We start from the raw sequence: 24,197 nt of genomic DNA on the forward strand, positions 1-24,197 counted from the left end.
GGCAGTGTTAATAGAAGAATAAATAAGATATGACCCCTGGTTATGTAAAAATGACTCTATTTTTGTTTTCTTTTGATACCCTGTTGCATCAAACTAAAGTCTGATACTGGAATAGTAAAGATGCAATATTGATTACAAGAAATTAATCCAAACAGCTGTTGATTTAAAGGATCATTGATTTCACAGTTTTTGTCAGTGATAGTTTATTCCCAGTATTTAAACAGTTGGTGTTCCTTGCATGTATGAATGGGAGTTGATTTTCTGAAAGATTTTTTAGGGGAATGTTATAAGCAGTAGTCTAGATGTGACAGTAAATGTAGTAATTATTGGCAAACAAAACTATGTAATTCGTAAGTAATTCAAGAATGGAAGAAATATATCCCAGTGCCTAAAACTACTTTAAATAATTGGAGGTATCTCCAAAAAGAAACTGGTCATCAGAGACTGAACTTACCTTTAAATTATAAAACTGAAAAAGAAAAAAGTAGGCCTCAGATTCCCTTGATTCAGCTTAACATGTGAGGTGTTATTCTATGAAAACTAATGTGGAGACAAGGAAATGCAGATTGAAGGTTTACAGATGAAACTTTCTTAAAACAGAGATATAATTTGAAAGTGTTTGAATTTTACCCAGAATTTCTGATTATCCTTTGCCACTTGGTGCCTGCCTTCAATATCTTCTTCACCATTTGTAAAAGTCGTGGTAATATGTGTTTCTCATCAGTTCATTTGGGGTCTTATATATACCCATGAGCTTCACACCTTTAAAATCTGAATTAAAAAGTTACTTTTATGGTAATTTCTTATTATTTCTGAAATTATTTAATGTTTTGAAAATGGCTTTTATATTCTTAAGTATGGACACTTGGTCAGCTTTAATATACAGGGTCTACTGAGAGTAAATAGAATATAATATATAAAATATATATAGATTATATACATAAATACATATTTTTTACACACACACACACACACATATATATAGTGTCATGTGGTTGAAATTAGGGTGGTTTCCAAACTGCTCTGTGTTCTGTATGGGTTGGTGTCAGCTTCCTCTGGATACCTGCTTGTCAAATGTAGTCGTTAACTGATGCCTTGGTTGTTAGAGTGGCCCTTCAGCCTATGTCAGGTGCGTTAAGTTGCCAAAGTAGGTGGTCAGATGGAGATGAGACATCTGATTTAGTTTCTCCTGTGAGGAGAGAGGCCATAGTGTATATTCAACTTCTAGACACTAGAGAACCCACACAGAAGGAAACTGTTATGAATAATCTGATCTGTGCCACCTGTAATAAAACTATGTAATTCAAGTTTAGGAAGGACAGCCACAAAAAACTAGGCTTCATGAGTTTGACTGCTGGTGGAAATGCTCATGGTACAATAATGCAGCTTTCTGTGTTAGATTGGCATTTCTGTTAGCTGTAACCATTGCTTCTTGTGATAATTCTGTTGTCAGTTTTTACCTGTTTCACTGATTAATCTTAAAAACTAGTTTTCCTGTCCATTATTTCTGGATGTAAGATTAATCTTAATGATAATTTTCTCTACCAAAGTATAATTAGTGCAGGAAACAGTTTGATTTGTTCAAATTTTAGAAAATTACAGCATAACTCCAGTACCAGCAACTTTTGCAGTATGCCTGTTCTGGAAAGCCCTTACAACTAATGCATTCTGACTTTGTGATTTTTTAAATGCAGTTTATTGTTCTGAATTTCATGTGTTTGCTGGATGAATCTTTAAAATATTTGAGAGAGAGGTCTGCCATTTCTATAGCAGGACAAAATTTCCACTTAGTTCATCAGGACTGTCAGTCTCTGCCAGGACATAGTTTCACCTGTATCAATGTTGCCAAGCTCAAAAGAGCTTTTTTTTTTGGGGGGGGGGGGGGCAGGGAGGGTGGGCAAATATACCTTTGCGTAGATGAGCAGAATTTGTAGAACTACTTTTTGCATGAAAAATCACCATTCAGATCTTCACTTCTTACACATAATATTTAAAATGTTTCTTTGAAAACCATAGCCTCTAGATTAACTAAGCCTCTAGATTAAAAATTCCGCTTGAAAGAAGGGCTGCCACTGTAAGTAGAAACAAATTACTACTATGCTGTAATACTCTTAGCTCTACCTTTAGAAATATATAAACAATACATTGGAAAACAGAAATGAAATTAATTGTTGCCTGGGTGCTGTCAAGTTAACCAGATGCTCTAATGGTGATGATACCATGTTGTTGAGCAGGTGTGAAATGGCTAGTGGTCAGATGAGGGCAGATGGCTTAGCTGCTGGCTGCTACATTCCCACTCCCTTCTGTGGTCAGATGCTCGCCTGACCTGCACGGGGACTGTAGAATGTGCCAAACCAGCATATCCTGAAACCAAAAAGTACCTGCTGGCTTATAATGCTGTAAATTCTCTGTGCCGGGTCAGGTATGTGCTAGTGCAAGGGTGGGAATAAAGTATCTAGCTTGGCTTAGGTTGCTGTTCCACGAGAAAGACCATTTCATGCAAGCGCCAGCCCTGAAAGTTCTGTAGCTGTATAGTGAGTTTGAGCAGGAAACTACCTTGACTGGAGGAAAAAAAAAAAAAAACAAACCCTCTCTGGATTAGTTAACCTAATTCAAATTGCTCTACAACTGCAAGATGCTAGTACCTGGCATAAGGGAGGAGGTGAGAATAAGATTGAGGAAGGGCAGCAGGAAGGGTAGCTGCTACTTCAGCTAGCATTTCTGTTCATTTAAAGTGATTTTGGACCTATGCTTTTAATGTTAAAATGTGTTGAAGGTAGTCTTTTTTGTGGCCTGATTGATGAATGAAGACTTTTAAATACTGGGGTTGCAGATCTGCAGGTTGTTGGCAAGTAGTAATGTCAATGAAAAATTAGACTTTTAGTGCCAGAACTGTCATTTTCCCTCTTGTAATTTTCCTATTGTAATTTGGTTTGAGGCAGATGTAATAACATGTTCCTCTTCCCCCAAATCAGACTATGTAAAAGTAACAGTCTTTAATACAATAACTAGTAGAGAGAACTCTTGATTTATTATTTTGAGGCTGTATTTGAAAGGTACCATAGTGAGTTGTCTGTACTTCTAATTTTTCCTCTATAGATTTTTTGGAGTTATTTATATGCATTCTGTTCTTAGTTCCTCAGCAGTGACAGGTTGCAGGCAAGCAATTGGAAGGTAAACAATGGATCCTTGAGACTTACTGCTATTTCTTATTTTTGCTCTTGCTCTTAAATAAGTCATGATTGATTGATTTTGTTTTCGACTAACTTTTATCTAGTTTCAAATGATTAAATTCTGCCTGTATCTCTCTTTTATTATGGGAGCCTTTGTTTTAGAGTATTTTGGTAGTCCAAATTCGTATACCTCAATTAGTTTTCCTCTTTCTTTCTGTCCTATCAAGTCCTTCAAACAGCTTTCCAAACAATAAGAGCTGTTTACTTTGTGGTTATGTTTTTCAAGTATCTGTTTACAGTTACTACCAAATCCTCAGTATTAAGGTACTGGGGGATTCACTGAATGGCTGTTGCACAAACATCAATGCAGTTTTTAAAAGGAGATATAATTTAATCTAGGAAAACCTCATGTATCTTTATTTGTTGCAATTTATATTAAAACAGTCTAATGTAATGAATGGTTGGAGGTTAAATAGTTCCAGAACTATTTTTGGTGCTCATTGTTGAAAATACCTTTGTTCTAGTGTTTTTCGGTTAACAGCACTAGACTTCATTTTGTAAGAAGAGCATCCTGCATTTGCTTCTGGTTAATTGTGAAAGGTTAAATGACACTGTACAGTGCAATTTAACTGAAAATATCTTGCAGGTGGCAGACAGTTGCTGTGTGTTGCAAGTACTGTTTAAGATTTTGCAGATCTTTTATTGTAGGTTTGAAAATTAGAGAAATAAGCCTATAATGCTATAATGCTTTCAGGGAGCACCCCAGTAGGGTGTGGTTTTTTTTTTTTTTTTTTTTTTTGAATCTAGCAGGTTTGCCAGAATATCATTCTGAAATTAAGGGGTTTTTTGTTGTTGTTTTTTTTAAATTTTGAAGAACGTAGGAAATATTCTGGTTTACCTCCTTAATGTAGATGGGTCTGTCCTATAGTTTTTTTTGTTGTTGTTGTTTTAATGAAGCCTATTTTCTTACGTTTTTCTTTCAGTCTGAGTTGAAATATGAGATGAAACTGCAGTGTCGATTATTCTGGTGGACGATTAAGTTTTAATCCCCATAGTTATTATATTAATTGTCGTTCTGTGGGAAGTTTGCTAATAGGGAGAATGCATGCAAGATATACAACAGAATATCTACATCAGTGATAATTCAAGCTTTATATGAGCATTTAAGCTGCATTTATGAAAGTAAATTCTTTTTTAGAGTGTTTTTTAGTTATATTTATAGAAATGAATTTTGACCTTAGTTTAAGATTTTAGTTATGTAGCATTTGTCATATACTGTACTGGGATTTGCATTGATTTACTTGCATTAAATTTGTATTAAAAATGTGTGCTGAATTGTTCAGTTCTGTGGGACCTTACTGATCTTGAGTTTTCTTTTTATTTTGTAGTGGGACAAGTTCCTAAGATGTAGTTTTCCTCAGAAAAGTGGAGAAACAACTTCCCTTATTTAGTTATGCTTCTTGTGTTGTGGGCCATTGATAATTACCTTTCTGATAGGAAACTGATGTTGATCCTGTTTTTATGAACACTAAAGTGTGCATAAATGCAGTTGTGGAAAAACGGAGTCATTCTGCAGTGCAGTATCTTTGCTGAATCAGGTGTCAAAGATGTGAAAGGGGAAATAAAGCAGATGAAAAAGAAAATTTTTTTTATACAAGCTGTATTTTCATCTGTGTGACTCTTCCTTTCTCCTCTTGGAACTGTTTGAGGTGTTGCTATCATCAATCATGAAGCTGCACTTTTTTGAAGGTGTTCTACTTTCTCCCTTAAATGGAAAACAGTTTATAATAGTTAACATGCATTTTTTTAAGGTTATATGGAAGTGCTTTTCAATAGTTAAGTGTAGACACTGTATATTAAAAAAAAAAAAAAAAAATTGTCCTTAAGTTTCAAGTTGGTATAACTGCTAGAAATGCAGGCTAGAAACTTACTGACCTTCATGTAATTTAAATGCTTACTCCTTTAGTGACTTCATATATTTGTTCTTAAAATCGTGTAGTGTGGTTTTTTTTTTTTAATTATTTCATTAGAAAACTTGGCTTTGTTGCATATTTATCGCTTTTGGAGAGGGGAAGGAATCAATTCCATTTTACTCTATAGACTGACTACAGGTTAGGTAGTAAGGCATCCTGTGAATATTTAAGAGTATCCCGCAATGATAATATTGTTATTACGCTGACCTGTTATATCAATATTGTGACCTGAATTCATTTGAAAGTAACTTGTATTTGCTTTAATTCTAATTGTTATGCTGTGAATTAGTTTTATTGTGATTTATATTCTGTTAGCAAAACTCCTGAGCAACAGGTACATTAATTTGAATAATTACAGCTTAGCTAGGAGTTAGTTATATGTAGATTTTTGCCCACAGAATTTGAATGGGGCAAGGAGAAAGATGTGACACTTCTAATGCTGTTTTTTGGTGTTCTGTAGACCTAGCCATGCAGAAATGCCATTTATAAGGCAAACAGTGGTATCAGTATAGCTAACATAGCTCAAAGCTATGCTTTTGGAAGGGTTACCAATGAGGAATTTGGAAGGGAAACGTGAATTTTTTTTTATTGCTAGAAAAATTAAATAGTTAACAAAATGGATGGTGTATAATTTACTTGTGCTTAAATATGTATTGCTTTATGACTAATATCTGTAGGAGACTATTTTAAAAGCCTGCCTGTATTCTTTGTTTGGCTTGTGGGAATAGTGATCCAGACCTCATTTGTTGCTACCTCCTGCATGTTAGGAGGGTGGAATAATATTCTCTCATTAACTTCTCTGGCACTCTAAAGGAGGGGTTTCTTTTCTCATACATGAGTATTGCTGTGGATTACTGCTCCTGAATATTACTGTTTTGTTTGCAGGAGCCTCTGTGTTTCATTCTTCAGGAAGTCCAGATTTCCCTGCTACAAATCCCATTGTATCACACTGTAGACTTTTTCCAAACCCCTCTTTTACAATACAAGCCTTTTCTCTTTGTTTTCTGGTTTTCATTTTTCTTCTTGCATGTGTTCTCCTTCTGTAAAAAGAATGGGACAGTTAGAAGGAAAAAAAAGCTGTTTTTCTGTGGGAATTTTCAAACAACCAAACTGTGTAACACCTCAGTCTTCCATAACTTTTAACACTTCTAGTGTGTTCTGTAACCAGCCTTAGTAGTCATGGACCTAGGCTTGAGTTACTCTCCTGTACCATTTTATTTTATTTATTTATTTGCGCTTCTGGATAACATAGCTTTGAATGAGTGACTATCTTGATTATTACTGGTTAAAGATCAAACAAACCATGTTGAGAAGCAGCAATCACTTTGCTGAAGCTTCTTGGAAAACTTTGGATGATAATAATTTGAAAGCTAAACTTGTATGTCACTTTTTCAGTTTTAAATGTAGCTTAAGTGATTTGTATGACTCTTAATGTTATATATTGAAGTTGATTTCCTGCTTTTGTAGTGTTCTTTTTCAGTTGATGATGGTCTAAGGTCAATAGAGAGGGTGTCAGAAGATAAGGCCATAGCAGAAAAACTAGCTGAATTGTTTTGCTTTGTGTTCATTGTTGAAAAGCTTGGAAAGGTTGCCATGCCAAGAATCTTTTTATAGGTAACTCATCAGAGAAATTCAAATCAGTGTTTGTAAATGGTTTATAGAACAAATGGGCAACATGAAAGCAAGTTGCTAGAACTAGACAGCATTCATCCAAGAACTCTTTAAAAAAAGTGAAGGATGAAATTACTTTACCAACTGGTATGTAATGACTTTTTATCTAGCCATCTTCAGGTTCATAGATAAAAATGCAGTGTGAGCCCAGTATTTAAAAGGACTTTTACTAAGGATGATGTCTGTGCTGCTTAAAAACTATAGTAACTTACAGAACTAGTGGATGCATGGATAACTGTAAGATTGTGGAAGGGTCAACAGAGCTTTGTGAAAAGAAGTGCCTCATAACCCTGTTGGAGCTCACTCAAGGAGTTAACAAGAATATATGTAAGGAAGATTCAATTGGCAATGGTACGTAGAATTTCCAAAAGTCATTCGGTAGTCCTCCGTGAGAGGGGAAAGTCCTCATATGGATAATTAATCAGCTGAGAGATAAGAAATGAAGTGAAGAGGATAATTTTTAGAGGTGAGTGGTAGTTAAAAACATGCTGTTTAAAATACTCAAGGTAGAAAAGATGAGAGCCAACTTTGAATAACTACAGAAGAACTCCTAATGTCATAGCAGGTGAGAAAGTGACAGGTAAGTTAGTGTAGATAAATGTAAGGTAACGCATATGGAATCTGCAACTTATTGCAGGAAACAGCGACAGCTTTGTATTACAATAGATAGTTCTGTAGAAGCACCAATTTGTGCTCAGGAAAGTTAATTCTATAAATTTTTAGGAAAACAGCAGAGAGCAAAACAAAATATTTATGCCATTGTCTAGGTCTGTGGTGCATCTGCATGTGACTCGTGCAGTCCTTCCATCTCAAAGGTACAGTAGAACTGTGAAAGGCTCAGAGAGGGGTGACAGATTCATTCAAGGTATGGAATAACTTCCTCGCACAAAAAGAGTTTAGAGTAGGATGTATCAGCCTGAAAAAAATGACTGGAGGAAAAAAGCCTGTGAAGTCCCAAGTGGCCTGAAGGGGGAGTATGAGAAACGGTTGTTCTTGATCTCTTACAAAAAATAGCATCAGTCGAAGGTAGCAAGTTCAAAACAAACAAAAGAGGCTTCCTTTCACTGTGTTTTGTGTTTTTTTTTTTTTAAAATGTGGCTGTGGAAATTCTTGCCACAGAAAATATTTTGTGGGTAGTAAAAGTTTACATGGGCTCAAAAAAAGACAGATTAGTTGAAAAAAAAAATCACTGAAGGCTTCTGAATGAGGAAGTCTTGGAACCTCAAATGATTGGAAGTTTGGAGAGTATTTGGGTGGAGGGATATGTAGGAGAGGGGGAGAGATAGTATACTCCTCAAGTGTTTCCTGGATGTCTGCTTTTGGCTGCTTTCAGAGATGAGATACTGGGCTAGATAGACCCTTGGTCTGACCCACTACATATCTTCTTAGGATTAATTATTGGTCCCTCTCTCGCCTTGAACTTTTTGATTAATTTGAATTATGGATGTTGTTAAAATTTTTAAGAAAAAAATCCCATCTCCTCATTCCTGTATACAAGCTAGTTTAGAAGCATTTTTAAGGAGAATCTCGTCATACGAAGTTGTCTGACTTTCACTAGTAAGATCGGGACTAGCCAGTGTAAAAAGCAACAAAAAAAATTGCACACAAAGTATTTTCAGTTTCTGTGGTTGTATTTTCTTTCTCTATTTTAGACTAGAAGTATACTTCAGGAAAATATTTTATTTCTGTATGTATGAATGGCTTGGTGCAGTCATTCGTTTTTAATCTCTTTCTCCACCTGTCTTTTTATGGTGTGCCATTTTTTTTCTTACCTATTATGCCTTATCTTTGTTCTAGAAACAATTCAGTACTCTAAAATGCTTACCTACCATGTTTGTTTCTCCTGATTTTGTTGCAACTGTTAATACTGCAGTGTATCTTGACTTTGAATACCTAGAATGTAGTACAGATACAAAAATATACAGATACAAATACAAAAATACAATTGCCTTTTTTAAAAATGGCAATTGCACCTACTGCATAATGTAAATATGTGTTTGTAGTGCCACTGAGAAATGAAAGCAGAGCCTTGCCTTGGTTCCTAATGATTAGGAAGAGTACTGATGCAGAACTGGGAATTGCAAGTGCCCTGGGAAGAACAGTGTTTACAGTTGTAGAATTTTTCTTCTATATATATAGCAGTAACTAATACTCTTGTCTTACAGTGTAGCTTGTAACACTTTTTTTTTTTTTTTTTTTTTTGGCTGAAGCCTTTTGAATGCTGGATTAACTTCAGTAAATATCTCATTTTTTTGCTGTTCAAAGACAACCTTGTGATGTCTTTGTGTGATCAGATCAGTGCTGGAGAGGACTGCTTTTAGTGTGAAACCCACTATTGCATCTGACACCAGAGGATATATCTTTTGCAAAGCCTCTTGAAAATAAAGACACAAGCAATGATTATTAAACTGTAGAGTAAACTTGAATGTTTGCTATATAAATAGCTATACAGATAACAGGACGGTTGAATCTTCTTGATTAACTTCAATGCAGGGCCTCATGAGTGCTGGAAGTCGTGCAGAGGGCAAGAGTAGGCCAGGCTGAGACTGCTGCAGAACTAGAATTTGAATCTGGAGTCAGTGTTCAGGCCAGTAATAGAGGTGTAAGAACAAGGAGCATCCTCTCGCAGTTTGGTAGGCTGGAATGTAGGATATGACTGTGATGATTAAGAAAAGTATCTGAGGATGTGGATCTACAAGAGTTTGAGCAGTTCAGTGTTGCAGGTGCAGTGTAGCCACCAAGCCTAGGGTTCCTGTGTCTCTTTCTTCCCTTCCTTTTGCCTTGTGTTGGTACTGGAGCTTGTCTAGTGTCCCAGAGTGCCTTAAGAGCTAAACTGAAGACTAACCCTTCCAAAAATATAAAGTAAAAGATCAGGCAGTTTACCTTTCTGAACAGGCTATTTCTGGGACAAACAGATGCCAACATAAGAGAGGGTGTAGCAGCACATTGGGGGGAAAAGAGGAGAGAAAAGATCACGCTCAGGACTGCCATGATAGAAGGCTGGTCTCTGAGACAGGTTGCTGTTCCACAAGTATACTTATTTTGTATTATTGTTTGCTCTGGATAACAAAATGCCTTGAGACTAGTCTGCATTTCTGGCTGAAAAAAAGGCCATATTAGTTCTGCTGCAATTAAACCTATATTAAAAAAGAATTCTGAACCTTAGGACTCTTAGCTGGCAATCAGGTTTGTATCTTTATTTCTTTACAGGATCTGGAGTTTCATGGAGTAATGAGGTTTTACTTTCAAGACAAAGCAGCTGGAAACTTTGCAACAAAATGTATCCGTGTCTCTAGTACTGCCACAACTCAAGATGTGATAGAAACTCTTGCAGAGAAGTTTCGACCGGACATGCGAATGTTGTCATCCCCTAAATACTCGCTTTATGAGGTGCATGTCAGTGGAGGTTAGTATTTATTCACTAAACCTTTGCTGCGTCCGCACCACCCTCTTACCTGCCCCCAAATGAAGTATCTTAAGCTTTCCCCTCAGCTTCTGAACCTTGTAATAGACTTTGTATTTTTTGCTCTTAAGAACACTGCTTTTAATGGGTATATGGGGGAGTGGTATTTCAAATGTAAGTACATATGTCAGACCTCCAGTTTATGTAAGTTTTGATGATATGATCTATTAAATGCTATACTTGACATCCTGTACTTGTTGACATTTGTGAGAGAGTTGCTACTTTTAACACTAGTAGAAAAAAATTTGTGAGAGAATAGAAGTGTTAAATTGGACCACTTAAGAATACATCCTCAGTTTTCTTCTTTGATACTGTCGGCCTTTGTTAGATAGCTTTATGAGACATGTTCCTTTATTGCTAAATTGAGGGAAGTTCAGTGTATTGTTGTCTGAAGCAATTGTGTTTCTTAAACAGATCCTTTAGTGTTATTTAAGAAGAGCTTGGATTTCTTAATAGACTTTTGATGTTGCTTGCATGTGCTTTTTCTCCCCCTACCATATAGAAAGCTTCAGGTGGGAAAATGGTGGTGTATGGGTGGGGGTGAATAGTAGAAACTGGCTTTTTGCAGTGGTTTTTTGCTATTCTGGATTTTGGAAGCTTACACACAACTGGTTTAACTACTTTAAAGTCTGCTTTTCATTGACTGAAACTACTTTGGCTTGAGATAGAAAATGGAAATTTCTTGGGGTGTATGATGCTTTTTATAAGCTACTGATGATGACTTGATGTTAATTATAAGAAAAAAGAGCATGTATCATTACCAGTTTAAACAATGAATAGTATACATTTTTTCTGCTTAAAATTTTTTTAAAAAAAATCTTAGTGCTATGCCTAGGCTCAAAATGAAATGGTTTCTTCTGTGGGGCAAGTTCCTGATTGTTTAAAATACGGCTCATAAGAGAGGCACCTCTGTCAGTGTATGAGTGTTTCACATTAAATAAAATGTAACTGCAAAGACATCATTGTCTTTGTCATGTCATTGTCATGTGTAGATACTGTCTCCTGCATTCCAGAAGGGAGATCAAGTGGCAAAACTTGTTTAATTTTTTTAACCACCTTCTCAGGTTTTGTTCATATACTTAAAAGAAATATAAAACACTAATGAAATTTTATCTCGTATATGTGTGTAATGTATTTTTTCATTTTATTTTATAATCTACTTATTTTTGTGCAGTCTTTCTAGAATATTAATTTTTATGTAGAAGCGAGACTGATTAAATTTAAAATCAGGAAGATGAATATTTGGAAGTCTCTTGAGATGGTAAAGTTTAAAGCATCTGAACTGTAACTATAATGTCTACTCCTGAGTGATAATCTTATGTTCCTAGACTTCAGCTCTGACAAAGATGATGCACAAGGCTACTTTCAGTGAACTTTTAGCTTATGCAGATAGAGGGAATATACAAGGAAGAACCAACTGATTGTATATGGTTCACCAAAATTTTTTTTCCTCTTAAAAGCATAACTTGTTTCTAAGTCTCTTTGCTCTTGTTTGCTCTTGAGGTGCCAAATAACTGTTATTGATTTTCATTTTTTTTGAAGAAGAAAGAAGATTAGATGTTGATGAGAAGCCTCTTGTTGTACAATTAAACTGGAACAAAGATGATCGAGAGGGAAGATTCGTTCTCAAGAATGAAAATGATACGCTTCCTCCAAAGGTGAGGCTGTAAGAAGGAACATGGTAGTGGTAACAGCAGTTTTGAAATCTGTGGGACTTGCTCATATTGTAAAACTTTATTTCCACTTTTTTAATTCCTGAAAACAACTGCTGCTGCTAATCTTGGATATCTGGAGCAAGGTAAAATGCATCTGCACAACACAGCACTTTTTCCATCTTTCAGATAACTTATGATGCTTTGATCCATGTTGCTGGCTAGTATTGTAGCATGTAAGGGACAGAAAACTTGGAGCTTGTTTTGCTCTAGTAAGCTGAAGTAAAAATATTACTCTAATAGTTTATCATGCACAATGCCTATAAGGTAATCCCTTGCAGAACCTTTAAAGGGTAATGCCAGAGGGAGTTTAATAATTAAAACTCATCACCTCCCTAGGTAACATTCTGTTTCTTAACAGAGCTCACAAATACTTTTTGCTTTTGGGGAATTTTTTTTTTTTCTTCCTGCTGCAAATGAGGGGGATGGGAACATCAGGCAAACAAAACTATATAATATATCTAACCTGGATTTTTATAGCTATGGAAAACAGGCTGTTTGGTGTGGGCTGTCTTCAGACAAGTTTTTCGTCTTGGGGTTAGCACTGAATTTCTTCTGCCCTTGGAATTAGAGCTTGTTAATTTTAAGTGTTTTGGATATATGTGCATGAGCTACACTTATGCTTACACTATGCTTTTGAGTACAGGATGCATCCACATTAAAGATGGGGAGAGAAAACTAATGGTGCTTTGCACTACATCTACCAGACTTGCCATTCCTATTCATTGACTTCAGTAAACTTCAATCCTCCTTCTCTGTGTTCTTCCTTTCTTGACAGAAGCAAAAAACCTGCATCTTCTTTCTTATCTTTTGCTATTCTCTCTGCAAAAGACAAGTGGGCCTAGGATTACGGGGATCTTGTGTATGCAAAGAGCAGGAATTGGAGAAGAGTGAGAACACTGGAAGGACAACTCAGAAAAATACACCATAGAGGAAACATCCTATATAATGTATTTTCTCCTCCAGTTTATTCTGGTCTGAAACTCCAACACAATGTCTTGGGGAAAAAAAAAAAATCAAGTGCAGTGTTATTTTGTGAAGTATTTTTTTACTGGGAGGCAAACATTTGTTTTGCAGCCTTCAGTAAATCTTTGAAGTCAAGTAGATGGTATATGCTGCAGTTATTCATGTAAAATTCACCTATTTCTTCACTTCCCTGAGTATACTTTTGGAGTACAAGATACTCAGTTCATATCTACTTTGGAATTCTTGAATGTGTTTTCATCTTAGTGATGCTGTGTCTTTAACGGAGTTACCTGGTGATTTAAAATCAATAATAACTTTTCAGTGGACCAAAAGTGATGGAAGCTGTTTTAAACTGATTTATTTCAGAAGGCTCAGAGTAATGGCCCTGAAAAACAAGAAAAAGAGGGGGTTATCCAGAATTTCAAGCGGACTCTCTCAAAAAAAGAAAAAAAAGAAAAAAAGAGGCGTGAGAAGGAAGCATTGCGACAAGCATCAGATAAAGATGACAGACTTCTTCATGGGGATGATATGTAAGTGTATTAAACTTTAATCAGTTCATACAACCTACATCTTTAAAGAATTCTCCTTCTTTATCTAATAAGTGGTTGCTTCTGTTTCAGAAGTAAGTAATTGACATATGTACGATAGCATCTTAGACCAAAATACGTGATGGCAAATTTTATGGCTTGTATGTCTATCATGCAGCAAAGTTTATTTTTACACCATGAAATAAGTTTCTTTCACCTCTTTATCCTTGTACAAAAATCTACACATGCTCATTCACATGAGCTCTTGTAACTATTATTATTTTTGAGCATTTTCTCTAAAGTAGCTTTATTCTTTTCTTTCTGTTTGATTGTTGTGTCTTTTGCCAGAAAAAGTAGTATATGCAGGTGGTTGCATTTGACTCATCACCCGACTGAGTTTGTGTTTCCGGGAGACACATCTCACTAACCTGTCTTCTATAGTCTCCACCTCTTGCTCCCAAATATTCTAATCTTAGTTCATTAGGACAGGGCAGGTCATACATTAATCCTTTTAGGGAAAACTGGGGCATAAGAATCAGGCATGAATAAACATCTGTAGAATTAGAAAGCTGAAAAAAGGTCTCCATCACATTAAACTTTGTCTCAGTACCAAATTTTCTAGGTTTTCTTATGGAATACACCAGAAAAGATGTCATTTATGGTAGAGTTTTAACATACCCAAGAAGAAAATGAATGATGAAAAGGTACTAATTGATAAAAGATTCTCAGTGATGAAAGAAATTGGTTGAGCAGTTGACATATAATAGAGGATTTACTTGGTCAGCTTAATTTTTTTGAGATCATGTTTGTTTTTCATATGCCTAGTTCTGCATGTACATTTCCACAGTGTTCTTCAGAGCATAATCTTTCCAGCGTTCTGTGCAGTTACTTAGCTTGATCTTATTTTTTTAATTAAAGTAGAATTATGTTTAAGTGCATTAGCAAAGGAAAAGCATGAGTTGCAAGTACATGCTAATTTTGCTTCCAGATGATCTTCAGAATAAAGTTAAAGGTGTCATGTAAAGCTTCTGTAATGCCTCGATTTTTTTTGTAAGAGGTCAAAGGCCCTTTTTTCTTTCTTCAAAACTAGCAAGCATCAATACTTAAATTGGTTGCTGCATATTTTAAGTGAGCATGGGTACATGAACAATGTTAATCCTAGCAAAAGTACACTTCACAAAGAAAGGATCCGTTGCAGTTACTTAGGAGGTCTTCTGTATGTATAGATCCTCATTGCTTTTGATCCTTTATGAAGTGATGAAGATATATGCAATTTGGGCTATTAATGACAATTTTTCCTTTGTTTGTTTAACTAACTTGGCAGTGAGAATTCTCGCCTTGCAGCTGAGGTTTACAAAGATATGCCTGAGACAAGCTTCACTCGCACAATATCCAATCCTGAAGTGGTTATGAAACGGCGGCGACAACAAAAACTAGAGAAGAGAATGCAGGAATTTCGCAGTTCTGATGGCAGACCAGACTCAGGTACTTAGATTACTTTTGGCTAAGCTGATGTTAACCTGGTTACTGAGAGGGTATTGTTAAGGCCAACAACTGTAAATTTGAGTTAATTTAGACAATAAAATGTAAAAAAAAAAGTTGGAGAAAGCAGCAGTTATCCATGGTATAACTGAATGAAGGATTCCTAGAGGTGAGATTCTACAGGAGTTTGTCCCGGGACTACTGTTAGACAAAGCTTTCAGCGATGGACTTAGTGATGAGAGAGAGTATGCTTATTGATCTTGCTCTCAGTGTTAAACTGAACAAGAATGAAGAGCAGAATTAAATTTCAGAATACTGACATATTGGACAAGTCTTCTGGAATAACTGTGATTCATTTTACTAAGAACAAACTGAAGGATCTGCATGTAAGAATATAATCAGTAGCACAAACACAGCTGGGCAGGAATTGTTCAGATCTGCAGAGAGGCATCTAGCAGGTCTTGTGGATCACAAAATGAACAACCATTTCAAGTTGGAGATGGGGCTAAAGATCACATTGGCTGTATAAACATCAACGTTAAATGTAAGACAGATGAATCAATTTTCTATTTTTATCAGTGTTGCTAAAATCTCAAAGGATGTATTGTGTTCGGTATTGGGTTCTGAGTACCAGGAAAGCTGAGCGGCCATGGAAGAATAGTGAAGAATGAGTAGAGGTGTAGAAAACATGACCTCTGAGGGAAATCTTAAACAGGCTTTTTGAAGAGAGGAGAGAAGCTTGAAGAGCAGCACAAGTTTGCTTTTAAAAGGATGGGAAAGGTCTGTTCTTTATCCATTCATTATCACTGTTTCATTTTGACTTCAGGGAGAATTAAGAATGGTAAAGACAGTGAAGCATTGGAGAAATCAACTTGCCTAGAGAACTTAGGAAAGCATTACTGGAGGTTTTTTACCAATGGCCTAGATGAGTAATTCGGGGATTATATGACTGGTCTTGTGTTAGGGATTAACTAAACAGTTTCTCAAGGTGTTCCTTACTATATTTCTAACAGAAAATAAGAAATGGTTGCATGTCTGTCTCTCTTTTGATGCTCTGATAGCAGTGTTAATTAAATTTTATTTTCAAGGTGGGACACTGAGAATTTATGCAGATAGTTTAAAACCAAATATTCCATACAAGACAATCCTGCTGTCCACTACAGATACCGCAGACTTTGCAGTTATTGAAGCACTGGAGAAATACGGTCTGGAGAAGGAAAATCCCAAGGATTATTGTATTGCTCGTGTAAGTGAAGTTACTAAGTCACAATACTTCTCATGCTTCATCTTTGATTCTGTTCCTTGAAGAAACTTAAAATGAAATGGAAAAAACTCTGGTAGTTCCAGGACTTTTTTTTTTTTTTTAATTTAACAACCTCAGTCAATTTTTACTTGTTGCATAGATAACATTAATAGTGAAAGGAACATATTTTTGTATTTGGTACTGTATTTGGTGCTGTGCTTTTATGCTGCCAAGTGCTTACACTTTGCAGATGTATAAACAAGTAGTTAATCCTACAGATACCTGAATTTGTGCTTAGTTTGTGCATAAGCTATTCCCCTGAACTAAATGAGGCTGCCCTAAGGCAAAAGTGCTTAGTCCAAACTCCATTATAAAAAGTACATTATATGTTATTGCCTTATGCCTTTCAGTGGTTGCTTACCATTATTACACATCAGTGAAATTTAAACGTTTAATTGAAACTTAAACTTATTTTTGGAATTCAATTCTTCTAGGAGGTTTAAATGAATTAAATAGAATCACTATTTCTTAAAGAGGCATGGATTTACCAAAAAGGCCCAGGGACAGTATTGATTAAAAAGTGTAAACTGCTATCTATATCATCTTCTGAAAAGGAAGGACAGTTGGATTTGAAAACACTTGACCCTTGTTTGAGTCCAGTCTTTTATATTTCTGGCTATTAGGTTTCCAATAAACTTGATTTTACTGCTACTTTAGATGATGAAAGGAAGGAAAAAAAAAATGTTTGTGTCCTGTTGTGTTGTGCCCTTCCCCTTTGCGGGGCAAAATCCTTCCCCGCACCAGCACTTGAAATGCCACTGGAAAACATTATGGAAGCTTACATTATTTGCTATTTTGCACATTCTCTAATTGGTCTAAAGGATGTGAAGGATGTGAATATTTATCTTTAAGTTGCCTTCTTTTTTTCTTCTTTTTTTTTATGATATCTTTGCGTAACCTCAGCGTCTACTTTTGCTGTGCTTAAAGCCTCTAGGGGTATAATTAGCTTGGAATTGACATGATTACCAGTTTTAGAGTAAACTAATTGTTCTAATTACTAATAAGAAAACTGTATGGTAGTGATTTTAGAATTAGTTCACTGTTATGGAACTATAGTTTCCATTGTTACAACAATTTTTTTTGTTTTAGTTTTAGGTGCATTTTTAATGAAGTACTGGATGTTTTGTCTGCATCTTCATTAACCCATAATTGTGGTTCCAACTGTGAAAGTTAGTTTTAACATAATTTCGGTAAAATTTTAAATAGTTTTTATTAATGAGGGAAGTAATTTTGCAAGCAATACTTGTTAGACTTTGATTTTTCACATAGCATATTAAAAATTGATTCTCAGTTGTGATGTGAAGTATTTTCTATGTGCAGTTTTACTTATGCCAAGATCATGTTGTTCATATTTTAGTTTCTATAAATGAAAATCATGGTTCTCAGTTGTAGCTCTTATTAAATGCACTGCTGATCTGATATGCTAGTTTTTGTGCTGCTTTGAGAGAATTGGGGGTTATAGCACAGACATTGCAGCCTTCTTCAGAATTTGGAAGATAACTTTGCAGTGTTTTTTTTAGTTCAGATTTGGAGGTTATCATGATGCATTATGAAATATTTATATTTTTAAGAGTATATTGAACTGATCTCCCGCTTAGGTACCAGGGAAACTGTTGCAAGTCACTGTTGTGGTGACACCAACCACCTCTCCCTGTTCTCTTGCCTTTTCTGGGAGTGTTTAACATAGAGAATAGAGTCTAAGGATGTTGCATTGATCTTGGGAAAGATTAACAGTCTGCTATGAATCAGGTTGCTTTATATTAGTTTTATGGAAAGTGTTTCTTCAGGAAAATATTTTGCCATTTCTGAGCAATGCATCTTCTTGATATGGTAAATTTGTTGTGTGCTGAATGATGTTAAATACGTGAGTGATATTCACTGGCTAATAGCAAACCTTTTTTGTTTTATACCTTCAAGTGTAGACGACTCTGCCTTTTTGTTCTCCAAAAGTCATTGTAGCTGGCTGAAATCTATTAAGCCTGTCTCAGTGCCTCTGCTGACACAGCATATGGGTTTTAAATATGAAAATCCTTCCATTTTTACTGAAATTCAGTTTTTTAAAATCACCTAATTTGAAAAGCTAGTTTTTGTCAAGTATCTTACAAAGTTACTTTCCTTGCTTGAAAAAAATTAAATATTCTAGATTAAGCTTAGTATATTTTTTCAATATTATTTCCTTCTTTGGAAACTCTCAAATATGATGCTAAATAGGTTTCAAGGCAGTTTGTGTTCCTTTTCCTAACTTCACTAATGAAACGTAGCTATTCTTTACTGCTGGCTTTGTTCTTCTGACACTTTACAGTGTACTGTGAAAGGCAGATCTTAGGTCTTTCTTGTATGTGTTACTATTCTTTACTTTCTGTCAGATTTAAAACACTTCAAGATTAACAATTTACTATATAACTTTGGTTTCCTATTGGTTGGGAACTTTAAAATGTTTTGATTTCTTTGGGTAGCAGACGAAATATCTTCAGGGAAGACTTAAGAGGTTGACATTTAGTTAGCTGTTAAAATGGATTTTAAATTATATGACAAGACCTTTATAGGGTTGTGTAAGTACCTGCAATAAAGTTCACTCACTTCAGAAGTTTCACTTGAAAGACGAATATTTTAAGAATTTTTCTTAATGTTTATCGTTGACAACTTCTATTGTAAATGGCAATTTCCTACTTCTTTCATATTCTGTTTTGTGGTTTATCATGCTGTACCTTTATGTTCAGTTCTAGAGTGCTTTTCTATGTAATCAAGTAAATACAAGTTTGTTCTGATACACATTTTTGTTGTTTCAGTTCGCTTGGTTTGAGTTTCCCTGCATAATATAAGGTTCACTGCACATCTCTCAAGATGTCAAATTAATTAGACAGTCTTCCGAGCTACCTGTGCATATTCACTTATTTAGGGCATAAGACTTGAGGCATGCAGCAAGCCAGTTAACTCTTAAAATAGAATCTGGATTAGACCTTTGTTTTAGCATGTTCTTATTTTTTACCTGAGGATAAGAGAAAAAAATAAATTTTTGTAGTGTCAAGCAAAAACATGCAGTTCATCATGATTAGTTTTTCTTAAAGAAATCGGACGTTTGAGAGATGGTTATTGGAATATTTTTTTAACAAGTTTCATTGTTTTTTCAGGGGCATGAGCGGAGCCTGCGCTCCAAATTGTAAGGGAAATTGCATGAAACTCATCAGTATTGCTGCTGTTTTAATGATACTCATTGAAGAGTATGGAACTATAATTCATTTGAGTAAACGTGTATATATATATAGAGAGAGAGAGAGAGAGTGCACACAAGTGTGTAGATACTAGTTAATTTTTTATTTAAAAAAAAGTGAATTGGCAAAAGAGCTTATAGGAGGCCTATTAGAGTGGGTTTTTTTTTTTTTTTTTTTTTTTTTTTTTTAACTTTTGCTAAGGATAGATCCGCTAACTTTATCTGTAGCTAAACTTGACCATAACTTTACACAGAGGACTTGAGTATTATCATTTGTTACTGGTTTATCACAGCAAGTGTCTTGGAAGATAAATCTTAGTTACAGTAGGTTTCATTTAGACTTCCTACCTTCTATTTTCTGCATATTTTGTTGCATTTTGAATGAATAAATACAGAAGGAGTGACTTTATGATATTCATATATGCTTATGAATTCCCTATGGAGGAAGCAGGATATACTATTCCTAATTATCTGTCATGACCAATTTGTTTTGGATTGTAGGTGATCAGCTGACAACCTATTTATAAGACTTGTGATCTTAAACTGGTTTTACCCATCTCTATTTCCTAATTCATTGCAGAAAACGGGCAAATGTTTGTGCCTGATTCTAGCAATCTGTATGGATTTGAATTCATTATAGGATATTTAACTTCATTTTCTTCATTTTTCTGTTTTTTCAATATGAATGTAAATCTCTACCCATGAGCTTTGTGCTTTCTCCTTTTTATTGTTTCGTTTGCTGATTCTGAAGTCAGTTAATGGTCAAAAACTGATGATAACGTAAACCTGTTCCCATGTTTTCCCGTTATTCTAAAATGCAGGATTTTCAGTTTTGTGGGTGACACTGAGGCAATATTTTCTTAAGAGGTAGAGATGTTTTATAAAACTGCTTCAACGTGATTGGAAGCCTCCTGGCCTGCATATACTCGGTTGTCTTGTTTTCTGTCTCTTCCATCAACAGGGTCACACTTTTTTTTTCTTTTTTTCTTTTTCCTCTTTTTTTAAATGAGGTATGTTTGAGTTTATCACTTCATGCTTCTTGTGGGATAGGAGGAATATTAACCACCTGGGAGGACGAGGGGATCATTGCATTTGTGACCCCTATTCTTTAACTCTTCTAGTTCACCATTGCTGCTGTCAGCTAAGCCTAGTGTCAGTGTAGATTGTCACCCAATTGTTCCGGAGGACAGAAGTTATATTGGGGTCAAGTTGTAGGACTTCTTAAAATTTTATCATCCTTCCTCTAGTTTTAGTGTATTTGAGGATTTTTTTGGTTTGCTTGCCAATCTCAATTTTATTGAGAATTTGTCAGCCCCTGTGTAATCACACTGTAAGCCTATAGTTTTTGTGTTTAAACTAGTTAACTTTATGCCTAGGGCTTTGGAGTTGTGGAATAGTTGCTTATTGAACAAGACTTGCAACGCAGTGTTGTTTTAATTAACTAATCAAAATTACCATATGGGTATAATTGATTGTTTTTAAAATTTGAGACGTGAAGTAGAGAAGAGTTGTTTGGCAAGATAAGAATTGAATGTAGATGTGTTTCTGTTTCCCTTAGATGTCTAAGTTTTAATATTTTTCTCCCTTTATTCTATAATATCTTGTCTATTTGAAAATCTAATTAAAGATTATGTAACTAGACCTATGTTTAGCCAGGTTTTGCATAGAGAATGTTCTAGGGAAAGGCCGGTGACTCAAATAAGTACTTTTGATCTTAAACGCACTTGTTTCCTTTCATCTTCTTCCAAGCAGGAAGTTTGAGGTAGATCTGTGAGAACTTAGTTAATACTGAACTGGGTGTGGGAAGGAGGTGACAACTAGAATTTAAGGCCTCTTGAGAGCTGCAGCGCAGTAGCATGTGGTAGCTGATACTTGCCTTACTTCAGAAGGTGTTACTTAGGTCATAGTTCAGAGGTTGAAATACTTTTGAGTACTTTAAATAAAATAGAGCTTTCTGTGAATTAAGTAACATGCTTAGGATCACAAATTAGGGAATAAAGAGTAATTTTTTTATTCAGTCTTGAAAGATCCATCTTTTATTTAGAGGCCAGTCATGCATTGTAATATTGACTCTTACTGTTTTTATGCTTTATCACTGTGGTGAGCAATAATGTAAATATGAATGAAATAACTGGCCATGTCTCCTTTGGAGTCAGAACTCATTAATCAAGGTTCCCCCCTTCCTCTAACTTGTAAGCAGTTAGTGGTAAAAGGTAAGAATGTTCTTGTGCTTCTGTTCCCAAAGTATACTTAACTTAGGTTCTCCCTTAAAGAAAAGTAGCATGAAGCATTGGTGTCAAATGCACCTTATCCTCTGTACGGACCAGTTGGTAGGGTAAGATGAGGATATAGGAGGTATCCCACAAATGAGACATTCTCTTTGCCAGCTTGTCTAGCCATTTCTGAAGATACTTTGTGTTGCTTTAGCAGAAAGGTTTTAGAAAAATTGAAGACTGTTTTCAGTATATTGAATTTATTGAGATTTTGTAGGATGGATGTGTAAGATAGTTAAAAAGTAAAAATGAAATGTCTGTGGAGGGGGATAATAAAGGAAATTTCAGGGTTCCTTTGGTTTTGGTGGTGTTCTGGTTAATTGGAATAATTTTGTTTACTAGAAGATGATTGCATCTAGTTTAAATGTAACTTGCATTTTTTTTTTAATATGTCTGTTTTTTCTGGGAAGTGTGATTAACTCTGACAAGAGGCAAGGGAGAGAATTAGAAAAACCCTTGGATAGTTAAATCCATTTCAAGTTACTTAATTCATTTGCTTTATCTCCTGTTATAAACAAAAACAAATTAGAAGGAAGACACACTCCCAGATCCTCTGTCCTGATTGTCCAACAAGAACTCTGTGAAAACTGCTGATTGTTCCTTTCTAGGTCGTGCTGCCTCCTGGTGCTCAGCACTCTGATGATAAAGGTGCTAAAGAAACTATTCTTGATGATGATGAGTGTCCGCTTCAGATATTCAGGGAGTGGCCTAGTGATAAAGGTATGTCTAAAAAGCATTAAGAGATTTTGGTGCCTTGGGTATTGTAAGCCATCAGCGTGGACCTCTGTGAAGTAGGGAATCAAAAATGTATTTAGAAGTATTTTGTTTTCAGGCACTTTTAAAACTAGGTGCTTTTAGAGTTCTTTTCTGTTTCATTCAGCATTGTTTATAATAATGTATCTTTAGACAGTAGAAGAATTTTACATTTTCTTTAAAGTTTCTAAATTCTCCAATGAGAAGTATGATATTAAATCATCTAAATTATACACAACTGGTAGGAACTTAGCAAGCTGAAAGCCATTCTGTAGGATAATTATGAATTCATAGATGTGTTTTTGTGCTTATTCACTCATAGCGAGACTCAAAGGACATATAATATTGTGTTTTAGGAATACTAGTCTTTCAGTTGAAAAGACGGCCTGCTGATTATATCCCAAAGAAATCCAAGAAAATAACTGATGGAAAGCCATTAAAGGGGAAGGAAAGAGTTGACGGGTCTGGCTATGGCTCTTGCCTTCCTCCTGAGAAACTACCATACCTGGTAGAGTTAAGCCCAGGTAAGAGTTCTGGTTATATAGTAATCTAAATTATACTGTTAGTCATTTAGATTTTCTAAAAACTTTAATTCAAAGCAGAAGACAGTAATGTAGGCAGCGTAAGTGAATGTTGGCTCAGGTGATTTTCTAATGTCAGATTCTGCATTTGAGATAAATGGAGGTAGAGCTACATGTTGCTATAGTATTGATGTTTTAGTAGCAAATGTTTGGAGAAAAAAATGTGATGGGAGAAATGGCATGGCTTCAAGTGTTTTTAAAGGGGAAAGTGTTTAAAAATCAAAAAAACCCTCAGTTCTCAACTTACTTTGGATTTGGGGGTTTAAAACTTCATAATAAGTAGAATGTTTTGATGTATCTTACACATCTTAAACCAGTTAGAAATCTTATCCTCAATATTGTCCTGTAATCCACCAATTAATATGGAAGACTAAGTGTACAGAGTCCTAATTTGTTGAACTGAGTGTAGATACTTAGGTGTTTTTGGAAGCTTGGGGAAGGGGTACTTAAAAACTGTTTGTGTATACCTTATTCAAAACACTTAAAGTGGGATTATGATAGATTCTTTGTAGTAAATAGGGCTGTTGGGGGAAAAAAAAATTGCTGAAATCTGGTTTATCTTACGCTCTGAAATATACTGTAGGAAAGTTAGTAAGGGACCAGAACATGATTTTTTTTTTTTTTTTAAATCAAACTTGTTTGCAAATTAGCAAATAAATCGTTTTTCAGCCTATATTGACTCTTCAGCTCCTTAGCAAGGCTGGGTTTCATTTTAGACCTCACTGCAACTTCAGGCTGCTTTGTAATCTACAATTAATTTTGAGGGAGCTTGTTTATTTACAGCATAACATTTTTAAAACACATGTAACTTTTTTATTCTCAATTTCTACTGTCTTGTTATTTAAATGATTTAGTTATAGGCTTTCACTCTTTTGTAATTTAGTTATTTGTAACTCTTTTCCTAAGTGTAACTTGAGTATACTCAGGGTTCCAGACAAGTGGTTTAGGATTCAGAATCTGGTTGTTTACCTTTCAAGAGGCAAGGTTGGAAACTGGTATTGAAAACTTTGAATTTAACCTTTTGTTTGCTGTTCTGATTATAGTTAAATAGCTTAAAAATTGCCAGATGAAAACAGCAGTATGCAGACTGTATCAAATATATTGTATTC

The 24,197-nt window shown here is 35.2% G+C and overlaps 1 protein-coding gene across 7 annotated transcripts in view; it reads left to right on the forward strand.

Annotated features, from left to right (window-relative positions):
* The window catches only part of AFDN (afadin, adherens junction formation factor), a 138,966-nt gene that overhangs the window by 27,028 nt on the left and 87,741 nt on the right, over positions 1-24,197 (forward strand). For 6 of the 7 annotated variants that reach the window (XM_067293374.1, XM_067293379.1, XM_067293380.1 and 3 more), the window contains exons 2-8: positions 10,028-10,223; positions 11,823-11,938; positions 13,325-13,488; positions 14,810-14,970; positions 16,056-16,213; positions 22,363-22,474; positions 22,864-23,031. In XM_067293374.1, coding sequence (XP_067149475.1) covers positions 10,028-10,223; positions 11,823-11,938; positions 13,325-13,488; positions 14,810-14,970; positions 16,056-16,213; positions 22,363-22,474; positions 22,864-23,031 — 1,075 coding nt within the window. The remainder of the gene's footprint in view (positions 1-10,027; positions 10,224-11,822; positions 11,939-13,324; positions 13,489-14,809; positions 14,971-16,055; positions 16,214-22,362; positions 22,475-22,863; positions 23,032-24,197) is intronic. The other variant, XM_067293375.1, reaches the window with a different exon arrangement.

This window comes from Apteryx mantelli, chromosome 3 (assembly GCF_036417845.1).
Source record: "Apteryx mantelli isolate bAptMan1 chromosome 3, bAptMan1.hap1, whole genome shotgun sequence".
Taxonomy (NCBI): domain Eukaryota; kingdom Metazoa; phylum Chordata; class Aves; order Apterygiformes; family Apterygidae; genus Apteryx; species Apteryx mantelli.